The sequence below is a fragment of the Brassica rapa genome, chromosome A07, assembly GCF_000309985.2.
Source record: "Brassica rapa cultivar Chiifu-401-42 chromosome A07, CAAS_Brap_v3.01, whole genome shotgun sequence".
NCBI classification, from domain to species: domain Eukaryota; kingdom Viridiplantae; phylum Streptophyta; class Magnoliopsida; order Brassicales; family Brassicaceae; genus Brassica; species Brassica rapa.
This window is the reverse complement of record NC_024801.2, coordinates 2,672,211-2,685,321: the sequence shown is the minus strand read 5'-3', so window position 1 is coordinate 2,685,321 and position 13,111 is coordinate 2,672,211. Positions and strand designations below refer to the sequence as shown.

The following is a 13,111-nucleotide window of genomic DNA, read 5'->3' as shown; positions in this document are numbered from 1 at the left end:
TGGACCAATAACAATGTGGTGATTAAATGCGTACGTGTCTTATATTCACGTAAAGACAGTTTAAGAAAAAAATCAAAAGGAGCAGTTTCATGGTTTGTGACTGGTGACTGGTGACTGGTGAGTGTGAATGTGACATTTTGAAAGGCGTTACATCTACCGCTCGCTCACCATTCTTCAAAGGTCAAGGGAGCCATCCAACTTGTCATTTAATCTTAAGTTTTGGAAAGCAGTTCGTTAGGGTTTTGGCGGAAATGAATGTTTTAATTTTTCTAATTATGGTTTTGCGAAATGGAATACACAATAAACGTTTTTTTTTACATTTAGAAGATCACTATATTTTGCTAAAGCATGAAGTGGTATGCGAAGGTAAACCAAAATAGAACAACCAACAAAATATATAATTGATATATTGTTTCATTTTATATGAGATACCATGTCTACATATCATAGCTTGTTGGCTTTTCCAAACCTATTTTCAAATTTTTATTGTTCATTTATTATGATAATATTTATTTTTTGGCCGAATAAGCAAAACTCGCATGGATTTCATTTTGGACTTCATCCCAAAAAGTTTTGTACTAATTATAGTTTTACACTCTATTATATACTAGATGTAGAGTCGATTGGTTGGACTGTAGGTTTTTAAATTTACCAATCATGCTTTATAATGGTTTTTAAACTTAGTAAGTTACAAAAAAAAAATTTGTAAAAGTCTTATTTTCTAAAGCAAATTTTTTTCATTATAGAAAAATATTGATTTATCAATAAATTTTAAAACTACATCCCTCACAGCTAAATAAAAAATCCTAAAGACCAAGTTCTACACTAATTCTTTTATAGTTACAGTCCAACTAGTCACCCTTATTATTTCTTTAAACTTTAATTGTGGGAATTTGTTTTCATTAACAACAAACCTCATCTCAAACCAAGTACCACACAAACCCTTGGTTTCCAATCTCCAGCGAAAGCCGGCACACGTATTGTACCGCCATAATCACCAACATGACTCTTCACCTAACGTTTGTTACACCATTAGGATTTATCCACCTAACCTTGTAACACCATTAGGAATATCCACATAATTTTTGTATCGTCGTTAGAGATATACTTTTGATACAAGTCTCTAGCACCCCTTAATCTCGAAGTCACCTTGAGGATGCTCCTCCCACAACCAAAGTTTCCAAGATCTTTAACTGGTCTCTGCCACATATTCTCCCAATTCCCATTGTTGATTTCGAGTTCAGAGGGTATTTTGGTCTTTTTGCATATTTTTGTCATCCCAGTTCTGATATAATTGTTGGAATTTTTGAAGTTTTTGTCCAATTATTTATTTTTCGACAATTAGAACGATATTATCTATTTTGGATCGAACAAGCAAAGCCCGTATGTATGTATTTGGTTTTCAGCTCCTTCCTAAAAATCCTCGTACTAATTAGAGTTGGACGTCCTATTATATATTAAACATTTGTTTTTCTAAAATTTTAATATGAGACTTTTGTTTGCATTCAAAATATAAATTTTTTATACCATTTATAAGGGAAATTTAGTAATAGAAGTAACAAATTAAACAAAACAGAATTAATAAAAAGGAAAAATAGAAAGAAAACATTAATTATTTATAAGAAACTAACTAGAGCTTGACCCGCACACCCGTGCGAGTTTAGTTTTTACCTCTTTATAAATTATTTAGTGACATTTTTAAACATATAAGTTATAATATTTGAATATTACACGGATTCAGAAGAATTCAAATCGAATCATATTTGAAAATTTATAATACCTGAACATATTTTAATTTTAAAATCTAAAAACCCGATACCCGTAAAAATTTATATGTAGCCGGACATACGCTTGAATGTCAATGTCTAACTGATTTTGTAAACAAATAAAAATAATTTTGTTAACCGGTTTGATTTCTTGCCACTAATAGACTAATTTCATTTAAATACGTAAAATTATTATGATTAATACATAAAATAAATGACATCGAATTATTATGGTAAATATAATTAATTAAGTAGTTTAGAAAAGTGAAAAAGGAACATAAAAGATGTAATACCATACTTAAATAAAAAAAATAAATGAACTGGTTATAACTAGGTAAAAGGAATAAAAATCTGTAAGAATCTACTTAAAAATAGGCAAGTATCATTTTGTACTTCAGTTCTAATAGATTAGATGTACAAACCACATGTGCCGAGTTGTTCATAGCCCAGTGGCTAGTGAGAGTCCCTTAGGGACCTTGGCGTTAGAGGTTCGCCTCCTTTACGCCTCCTAGCTAACGCTTCCCCCTTTGTGGGAACTTAAGGGCTATCGGGCCGGCCTGTTGTGGCCCGAAAATTGACAAAAAAAAGATGTGCAAACCACATGTGAATTGTACAACCATGTATTTCAACATCTAATTTATCCACATGATTCTTATCACCACGTCTATGTCCTGCATAAATAGGAAAATTAAATAAATGTTTAAAGCACAAGTTCCCTCTAAATCATAGAAAAGAATTTGATTTACAAGTGAAGAGAAAATTCTATATACAAATAACAATAGACACATTTTCTTTTAAAAAATAATTATAGATACATTGTAAATTTCCACTCTGTCCAGCTAAGCACATTTGTCTCTGGAAAAAAAAAAAATTCAAAAAGAAAAAAAATCAGGATTTGTGGTTTGGTGGTGATTAATGATATCACTCAAATTATCCTAAGGAGTGAATTACTCTCTCAAATAAGAGGTTCAGATGTAGTACTTAGGGATCGAATCCACACAGACTCTAGGATTACAAATAAATCTAGATTAAATGGTTTATAAGTTTTAAAGCAGTAAATGGAGTGGCGAGCAAGTTTATTGCTCGATTGATTTGTTTTGAGGTTGTTGACATTTGGGAGAATAGCTAGATTCATGTATATTCTCAGGTATGATAAGTAAATACTCAATTTGGGTTTTAGGGGTTTATTGATATTAATCGTTCTTGAATTCAAACTAGGATATAATCAATCTGATTATCTAATTTGGATCTCTGATTTCAACTCTCGTATGTTAATCATGAGAAAGTGTCGATCGATAATTCGTTATGAGTATCGATCGATACACCTTTCAAAATAGCGATCGACAGGGCTATCGCTGTGTCGATCGATACTTCTTCCAGAAAGCTTTACGGCTGGGTTTGATTTATATTCTCTAACTCACTAGACTAAATTTCGTCTGTATATAGTCAGTTAGATCATCCTAGTTAATTTCAGGTACTGAGTTAAGCAATGGTTTGATCTCAATTAATCCTAAGATCTAAGTTTTAGAGTTTATCAACCTTAAGCTTAGTAGTAAGAATAACTAGATGAAAAACTAATTAAATCCCCCTAACAACAATTCAAATTAGCTATACATATATCAACCTTATGAGAAACCTAAATCTAACAGTGAGATTACTCAGACATATTCATAAAAGACATGGTTATGATGGTCTGAATAATATTGCAATTGATAAATAAACAAAATAGAGTAAAGAAACAAAGGGAGTTCAAGATCTTTCCTCTATCAAGGTGTACAGATCTCTCTTTCCAATTCTAAGCTCTCTCTCTCTCTAGAATAGTATGAATCATAGCCGTCAACAATGGTTTAGAAAACAGTAAAATAGGGTTTATGGTCGTCCAGGGGTATATTGGTAATATGTGGTGACTTCTGGGCCAAAATTGGTCATAAAATATGCTCGGCCCGCATTCTGGCATCCATATCGATCGATGTGAAGAGTTCTGCATCGATCGACATACGTTCCTCTTCTCGACAGCTTCCTCTCGCGAGGCAAACTGACCACTCTCCAGTAAAATGGGCATAACTTCTTCTACAGGATGCTGATTGACCTCAAACTAGTGGTGTTGGAAAGCTAACACAAAGCTCTATCTTGTATCAAACGATGAGCGCAATCTAACAGTTGTAAGGTCTCCATCCATAGCTAAACATCTGATGCGTCTGTACAGTTCTGCACCTCAAAATGCTCCAAAATCACCATATTTCTCCAGAACGTATCTGAACTTGTAAACAATTTAAATAGACTCTATATAGTAGTAAATATATATTAAAACACTTATAAACCATGGCTAAAAGTGGGTAAAATCCATGGTCTATCAATTGACTTGAGAGCAAAGCCCAATACGGTGAAGTTACCAGGTTTTGAGTCTCGGTCACTGGAAAATTAACATTGCGGCATCGACAAGGACAAGAAACCGACACTTGGACTAAAAACATAAGCTGCTAACACATGGCTAGTCTGAATCTACTTTTATGGGGGGTCAGAATACCCCTGTTTTATAAAAGAAAAATTCACACACTTGCAATTTTAACCACTAAAAACAAGACACAGTAGCGCTTCTACCACTCAAATGCTCGATTAATCAATCTGCAACCATCTCAAATTCATATACATCATGCACCTCCTTTTGTTCAATCATGAGCATACTTCTTTTTTTTGGGGAAATTCTGGGCATACTTCTACTACTTATTGTTCGGTAAAGATTGTTTCCAGAACATATTTGGGTCGATTAACAATTATAAAATTGCATATAGCGAAAAATTACTTAACTCTATTTTGGAAAAATTGAGGAATTGTATTTCAGGTTTGCAAGGCAGACAATCATCAACAAGTACGAAATACTACTAGGGTTTTTGGTACTCTTCTAAATGCTTATCTTTTTAGTGTTGTACCTTGTACAAGTCATAATAGAAAGTTATAAAACATAGGGGTGCAACATATATGTGTGAGTCAATTGGGTGAATACCTATAAAGAAGTTGAAAATTAGCCAAATAACCAATAGTAAAATTATGGACCCCACTACAGGAAAATAGAGATACAAAATTACCTACGAAGCCTCAAGGTTTTTAAGGCAAAGTTATCCCTCTCCGCCTCCTTGCTCCGAGACCGATCTGAGCGTTATCATCTCATTGGTTCTTTGCTTTTGGTTTCAGTTTACATATAATCGTTTCGTGATATTCATAAAGAACAAATGAATTTGATATTCATCCATAAAAAAAAATCTCACTGTTGATTTCTCGGGGAAAAAAATGTCGGCAGCTTCTTCGAGCTCCCTTCTGCAGATCCGAACTTGTTTCTAGCCGGATCTCTGAGGAGAGACCCACCTCTGTTTCTCAATTGGCCGCCGCGTCTGGCGTCAGCATGTACCGCATGATGCTCTGTGAAGAATCCAGAGAAGCCGTTCTGGGGACCCAGATCAAGAGGTCCAGATTCGAGACGCTTCAGCAGTGGAGATCGGACAGTCTGGGACAGTTTCCTAAGTCGTCGTTCTCCGGTGTTAGGAGTAGTAGAGTCATTAATTTTTAAGTACAGTTTCTAATAGTATCACAATATTGTTTGTGTATACAATGCAAATACTCTATGTGTTTTCTGTTTTTTTTTATTCATAATATAAATTGTATACTTATGTTTGTAGTTCAAGCTGGGTTCTGAAATGCATGAAGCTTAGGGGGAGATAAGAATGAGAATTTATAAGCTTAGGTGAACTTATGAAGAGGTAAATATTTTGGGGGAGGAATAAGTAGGGTTTGTGTGTCTGTGGGTGGGAATAAGCAGGCAACCCAAACTTTTTTAGTGATATCTTTGGGTATTTTCTAATGGGAAAATGACGACTCATATAAATGGAAAAGACAAAACCGTAACTTAATTAATTGATCGGTCAATACTTAACTTTTCTACCACGGCATTGATTTACAAAAGCATTAAGATAAATAAACCATAAAATAACTATCTGCAGTAACTATTCTTTACTACAATGGCTCTCAACTCCGCCGAGGCCTGACAAAATATATCTAATATGGAATCAGTTTCACCGTCAGGGCTAATCTGACCGGTCTTGCGATTTGTCTTTATTCGGTGCAGGCTTTACAAAAGAGAACTCCTTAGAACTATTTTCACCGTCACAGCTAGTCTCACCGGTCTTGGTCTCTAGTTCAGTGGCAAGCTCAATGCCTGGAGACGTTGGCATGCTTGGAGGCATGGGAGGCGCGAAAGCTTCGTTCTCTGTATCGGGATCTGATGTTTCGGGGTCCAGTCCTTCGTATTTCATCGAATGTCCTGTAGTTTTATAACGCTGCAATGACCGTAGAGACAAAGAAGACCTAACAGTTGATGCCGTACGGCTCACGCTTCCATCTCCACCAAGTCTCTTGGTGGTGCTACCTTTCCCGCCTTTCTTTTTCTTCACGGCCATTCTCCATTTCTTCAGCGCCTTTGATGTTTGCTCATCGAATACTGATTTCTTCATCTGTGAACCCATCTGTATATATGCAGATTTCTTGGTTAAAAAGTTCGAATATAAATGCTTGATTTTTCTAGGTTTATGAACAAAGGAAAGTTACCTGAGTAACGAGTGAGTAAAGAGGGAGTGTGATGTAGCTGCAAAGGCATAACACTCCTAAACTGCAAGAAAAACAAATAAAAAAGATCAAGATTCGTAGTATGATCATGTGTTTGTGTCTATGAGGTTAAGAGTCTTACGCTATGGATACTTTTACAAGTGCAATCTTGAAATCAGGATGGTAGCAAGAGTCGTTTCCAAAGGAATACTGATCGAAAAAAAACAGAAGATTGGTCATTCTTGTAACAAATGAAACTCCAAAGCAAAGACATAGCAAAGTTGTTACCCATATCCAGAAGAAATATGTGATCTGAAAAGCGTTCTGCAAAAGAAAAAAAACATTCAATATAATCTGTGAGGACAGAACATGTGGTTGCGTTGTTGTGTGTTTACTTTACTCATGTTTCTAATAAGTATGTACCTGAAACAAAGCGAAATGGATGAGATGCAGAATCAACTGTGGACGACCGAACCAGAAGTACTCATCGTTGCCTTTTACAAGTGGCATTCCTTGAACAACCGCATGTTTATCAGTGATCCCGAGAGCCATCTTTGTCATGATCGCTTGAAGCTTTGTCCCCACAGCTAATATTATCTGCACAAACAAGAACAGGTTGATCAAAACACTGTGAAAAGAAGAAGTTTATATGTAAGCTTAAAGACAAATATATCTTACGATAACCGGCAATGCAGTTCCAACGTACAATATCTTGAAGCCTGAAGGTACCAATTCAAGAGATTAAAAACACAGTCCACTCACTCAGTAACGTTATATACACACAGGATTCTAACCTTCAACGTTTAGGAGAAGGAAAAGGACAAAAGATGCCCACAAGACCGGGCTGCAAAAAGAGTAAATCATGTCAGTGATACTACACAAGAAGAAGAATATATTTCTACTTAGCTTAAGTGTTGTAAGAGAAGTTAGTTACCTGACTCCGACCACCAGCTTGAAATCATCCTCTAAGGATCTTTTGATATACTTCTGGAAGTTGAATTGACTTCCTGGAGCTAGATGAACCTGCACAAACCAACAACATAGAGATTCAGCAAGAACAACAAAAAATATACTAAAATCAACCAAATGATTGTAATTTGGAAGACTCACAGCAATGAATCCATTTCTCAGTGTCATATAGTCTGTTCTCCTGACAGATCTGAAAAACTGTCTGAAGAAACATCCCTGAAAAAAAAAACATTGTATTTACAGAAAGTGAGAACTTGATTATGAACAGTTTCCCACTAGAGTTTGCTAAGAAAAAAGTAACAAGAGGTTGATAGATAATTAATTCTTACTATATAGAAAAAGAATGGAATCCTAGTCCAGAAACTAGTATGCTCTCTCACAAACGACGTTTCGTGAGTGAGTCTAAATCTGGATGTATCTGCAACAATAACAAAGTCACTAATCAGAATTCTCAAGATCAGAACTCAGGTGAACAAGCCTCAAAAGTAAACGAGATGTACCAACAGAAAACTCGTAGTTATGTGATGATGTCTCTTTCTCCCAATGTTTCCATCCACGAATCTGAAAACACACACACCACCTAGTTCTATAACTAAACCAAAACTGAGATGCCAAACTAACTATAAAGTTGTAACGGTTTTATAAGTACCTTTAACCTCCCAAGCATCATAGTCAAGAAGCTGTAGAAAACGTGGAAAATTGCTAAGAAGAATATGAGTATATGCAACTGGTGAAGTGCCTTGCTAGAAAAAAGATGTTCATAACCCTGAAATCATCATCATCAACACAACACGTATTGTTTTTATTTTCACAATCTTTGGAACAGCAAGAAAAAAAATCTGAAACATAACTCTCACCTCTTTCTTGCACTTTGGAACAGATATTTCTGATAGGACTCTGTGGTCAAACCACAAGAGTTTCCTGTGACCTTCTTCCCCTTTCTCATCTACCTCCTTTTCGATGGTTGTAGGACATGGGAGCATCGTATGAGCAACATGTGAAGGGATGCAAATTTCCAAAATGAAACTTGAGCCGAATGTCAGAAGCAAAGAGATGAATCCAAGAACCATCAGCTCTGCAGCAAAGAGGAGGTCAAAGACTTTCAGTCCAAACAGAACTGAAATGGACAGACAAACTAGTCAAGACATCACAACGTTTACCTGATTTGATCTTTTCTAAGGCATCTAGAAGAGCTTTCTTGTTCCGGTCCCATAGAACCTAAATCAAGAACAGGACAGATACACCAATTCAGACAGAACATAAAAGCCAAAATCTCGAAACAAAGATAATTCCTTTTCTCGAGTTAAAGACAACCCATTTCCATTAAATCCTCCAAGAACAAGACCATACCGTTCCAACTTTGTGAATCAGCTTCTCAAGAAGAACAGAGACAACAATGAAGAAGGTGCAGACACCAGCAACAGCCCAAGTCGGCGTCTGATTAAGCTGTCTCTCTGCCACTTTCGTCTCCTCCGCTATAACCACCACCAGCGTCGAAGCAAAGAACCACCAGAGACAGAGGCAACTCATCTGGCGAAGCAAAGAACCGTTCAACTCCAACATAACTCAAGCGACTATTTTTTTTTTCCTTCAGACCAAGTTGTTGGGTATTTACTTGCTTCGCTACTTAAACACAAGTAGTTTGTAGAAAGAGTGATCAAAGATGAGCTGTCTTTGAACTCACATTTGCGGAAACTAACACTTTTTTTGTTTGGTTTCACGCGGTTTGATCAAAAGTCTTGAACGTGTTAACTATTTCGAGAAACCCAAATCAATGGAGGATACAGAAACGAAACTCGTCTTCAAAGTAGAGATTATAGATCTCCGTAAATGGAGCAAGTATTGATTTAAAATGATTTGTTTCTTTGTAAAGACCATTGATTTGTTTAACAGTCATTTATGGGTTTTAGGCAGAGGAAGGAAGAAAAGAGGAGAGAGAGAGAGAGGAAGTTAAAGCGCGTGAGGTCGTTTTTTTTAGTTTGAAACCAGTGATCTATGGCTTTGATTGAGCTTACTCTAATTGGTTAATGTTTTTCTTTTCCTTCAAATTCTTGGTTGACCGAAGAATTAAAAGTTTCTGGAAATTAAAAGAAAATTAGATTTTCCAAAATAGATTACATTAAAACATTTTTAAACTTGTAAGTTTGTAACGCTAAAATCATCATATTTTATTAATTCATTAAAATATCAAAATAATTAATACTAAAATGTTATTTTAATTTATCAAACATTAATCTAGATAATTTATATTTTATTAGATTAACTGCTCTTTCCAATTTGAAGTTGATTTTCATTTTCGTTATAAAGAAAATGAAAATAAATTTATTCAAAATTAAACAAATCATGGTTGTAGAAATCAGTTTCTTATTAGTTATATTGGGGGTGATTGGTGTGACTGGCCAATACTGCTCTATGCAACCACAATTGTCTCTAGACCAAAAAAATAGCAATCAAATTTTTCAAATAAAATCTAAAACTACTATCTAAAATCTTTAAAAGAAAATATATTGGAAACAACTTAAAGAGAAGTTTCTCTCAAAACTAAGGGTTTGAACTAAATCTCGAAACAAAAATAGAACTCTTGGAAAAATCTTCTAATTAATTAATTTTAAAATTAATGTTTTATTATTTTTTGTTAATTGAAAACTGATATGGAAAAACTTTTTGTGACACCTCGGATATTTCTTCTAACATGTGAAGTGTTTTTTTTCATAAATCAACTCACTAGACATTTTTATAAGTCTACTACAAAAAGTCAATTTTCTGCAAGATTTTTTTCAATACAAAACTAATCTTGCTTATGCGGAAACTTTTTGGGAATTCTAATCAAATTTATTTTGTTACAAAGCAAGTTAGAAAGAATTCTAAAACGTTTTTTTTAGGAAAACTCACAAAATAGTCAATTGCAAAAAAAAAAAAACATATGCATTGACTAGATGATTCTTTTACAAATTTTTTCGATGAAACGAATTTTCGAAGAAATTTTCTATGCTAAACAAATCTGAAAATATCCATATATCATACATAAATTCGGTGAGAGTTTGTATTTATTTTCTCTAACATTCATAACTTCTAATGATAAATACCTATTCCTTATTGACCAAGTATCTCAAACTTAAATATATTTTTTGTGAACACGTAATCTTAAAATCTAAAATTTTGAATTTTCAAGATAAAATGAGAGAAGATAATCAAGAAAAATGGTTTGTATGTGTAAAACGAGATAAAAAGATGTATAAATTATTGTTAATGCATTTAAAACTAGTATTTTTAAATTTTGAAGTTGGTTATTAATTTTGATTAATGATATTAAAATAATGCTATTTTGTGAATACATGGTAAAGATGATGATATTTGAATTAAATTATAATATTTCAAAAAAAAAATTATAATATTGTCGTGAATTTTTGAATTTGTAGAGTGAATAAAACAAAAAAAAAGAATTATAAAAGAAATAATTTTATGTTTGCTGAAACACAATCGAAAAGACTTCTTTCTTACGATAGCTGTCTCGTACTCGCTCAGAACCAAATTATTACAAATGATTTTTATTCTTATTATCTATACTCAAAGCATTTTGCTGACAGAAAAAAAAATACTCAAAGCATATATGATGATTATGTTCCAACTAGAAAAAAAATGATTTATAATGTGTAGTGCACTTTTATGTTGGTTATTCCGGTGGATTCGTGTATGTTTTTGATATAAGCCAATATAAGGGATATCAATTTATTCTAATGATCTAAAATATCAAGAACGCCAATTTTTCTTTTGTCTTTCTTCACCTAACCAAATAAAGCATTGCATGTTGATATTTGTTAATTACGTAAACATTCAATGATAAGTATTTCTACCTGCTCACTGACCACTGATAGTATATGATATAAACAAATCTGATCACTTTTCTTTGAAAGGGCTTTCAAATCTGATTACTTAATACACGAATAAAGGGAAAAAAATACCGAATGCTCCAAATGAAAGTTTATAACACTACAAGAAAAATGCTCATTGTTAGCGCGGATTATATGCTATGTTAGAGTTTTGATAGCGAATTCACAACTGCTGTGTATACGGCAGCCATCATAGGTAGCTCCCTTATAATAGCGTTTTTCTTTGATGCTACGAAATGTTCGTTTACGATAGCATTAATTAGCTGATGTTATTAATGAATCTACGGCACGGTTATTTTTTGTTACAAATTGGTTATGATACGTATTGCGTGCCATGGTAGCAACGTCTACAATAGCAGTAGCTTATTTTGGTAATTGTTGTGAATAAGTGCTATACTAAAGTTTTTTATAGCTTAGAAATATATTATGATAGTTTACATTATATGAAATATTTAATGCTATGATTTACAAGCATAACTGTTTTTTTTTAGCTATTGTTATTTTGTCTACGAGCTATGAATTTGCATTTTCGAAAATTTGTAATAAAAAAGCAGAAGCTTCATAACAAACTAACTCTTTCATAAAATAAGTTTGACATACATAAGTCATTACACATAAGTGTTACTGATGCAGTTCTAAAACACAAACCAAAGTCATAAGCAATAATATCATACATCAAGTTCATTAGCCTAGCTTAAACACTAGCTAAATCTGGACCTAAGTTCTTCATTCCCTCAGCTGCTGCAACAACGAAAACTCTGATCAGTTATGCAATTACATATGCAGGTTTAAACACACAAAAAGAATACTTACAGCAGCTTAAAATATGACCAATTTATCAATTGGCCATGCAATTGATGAATCGTGTGCATCTTTCAAACACTCTATTTCATCTGATTTCCTCCAAACTTCTGCATCATCTACGAGCACTGCATATACCCACACTGTTGGGGTCAAAAACGGTTACGACGGAATTACCACCCGAAAATCCTCGGAGATCGTATTTCCGAAAGAGTTAGTAAAAGAAGGGATGTAATTTTCGTAAAAATAACTTATACGAGATTTTTACGAAGAAGTATCCTTTGGGATTCACATCGAACGATCGTCCCGCTCGGTCGCTACGTAGCGACCGAGCTCGAGCCAAAGCTCGGTCGCTACGTAGCGACCGAGCTCGAGCCAAAGCTCAGTCGCTACGTAGCGACCGAGCGATCGTCCCGCTCGGTCGCTACGTAGCGACCGAGCTCAAGCCAAAGCTCGGTCGCTACGTAGCGACCGGGCACTCGTTTCGCTCGGTCGCTACATAACGACCGGGCTCGAGCCAAAGTTCGGTCGCTGTGTAGCGATTGAACCTTTCCGAACATTGATATGACACCAGTCCTTGCATCCTCGTCAAACCTTCGAATGCTATCTCCCGAAGACCGTAGCAAGCTCAGTCCATGTTTCCCGCTATTTTAATTCATCGATCAAACTTCGCGGATTAGAAACCGCGGAAAACTCGTAGTAAACGTGTCGAGTCGGAAGACGGCCCAAAAGGACCTAAAACACGACTCGAGGCCTATCCTACGATTTTTCCTAACCAAAAGCCCGTGAACCACAGCATGGTTCACGCTTGGCCCACGAGGAAGGATAAATGTCAAGTTTCCACGGATAAATACGGAAGTTTTGAAGATAATTGTGAAGATCGGGAAAAATGGAATATCTCCATTTTTACGCTATGACGGCTGAAGGGCAGAAGAGTAAAAGCGTAAACCAACCTTGGAGCTAGTATATAAGGAGTCCTAGGCGAGGAGCAGGGAGAGAACTTTTTTCAGAGCAAACTTAGCACTTAGAGCGATTTAGGCAACTTTCCGTTTTTGTTATTTCGAGCTGCGACTCAATTAGGTTTAGCCG

The 13,111-nt window shown here is 34.9% G+C and overlaps 1 protein-coding gene across 1 annotated transcript; it reads right to left on the bottom strand.

Moving 5' to 3' along the window:
- Window positions 1–5,642: 5,642 nt before the first annotated feature.
- Window positions 5,643–11,564, bottom strand: LOC103845946 (MLO-like protein 8). The gene is made up of 15 exons (XM_009122863.3): window positions 8,682–11,564; window positions 8,492–8,549; window positions 8,189–8,406; window positions 7,981–8,097; window positions 7,832–7,892; window positions 7,661–7,749; window positions 7,473–7,547; window positions 7,297–7,385; window positions 7,157–7,206; window positions 7,041–7,081; window positions 6,786–6,959; window positions 6,651–6,686; window positions 6,505–6,572; window positions 6,366–6,426; window positions 5,643–6,283 (listed from the first exon to the last, which is right to left on the bottom strand). The coding sequence occupies exons 1-15, from the start codon at window positions 8,892–8,894 to the stop codon at window positions 5,846–5,848; spliced, it is 1,788 nt and encodes a 595-aa protein (XP_009121111.1). The 5' UTR covers window positions 8,895–11,564; the 3' UTR covers window positions 5,643–5,845.
- Between the last annotated feature and the right edge of the window lie 1,547 nt (window positions 11,565–13,111).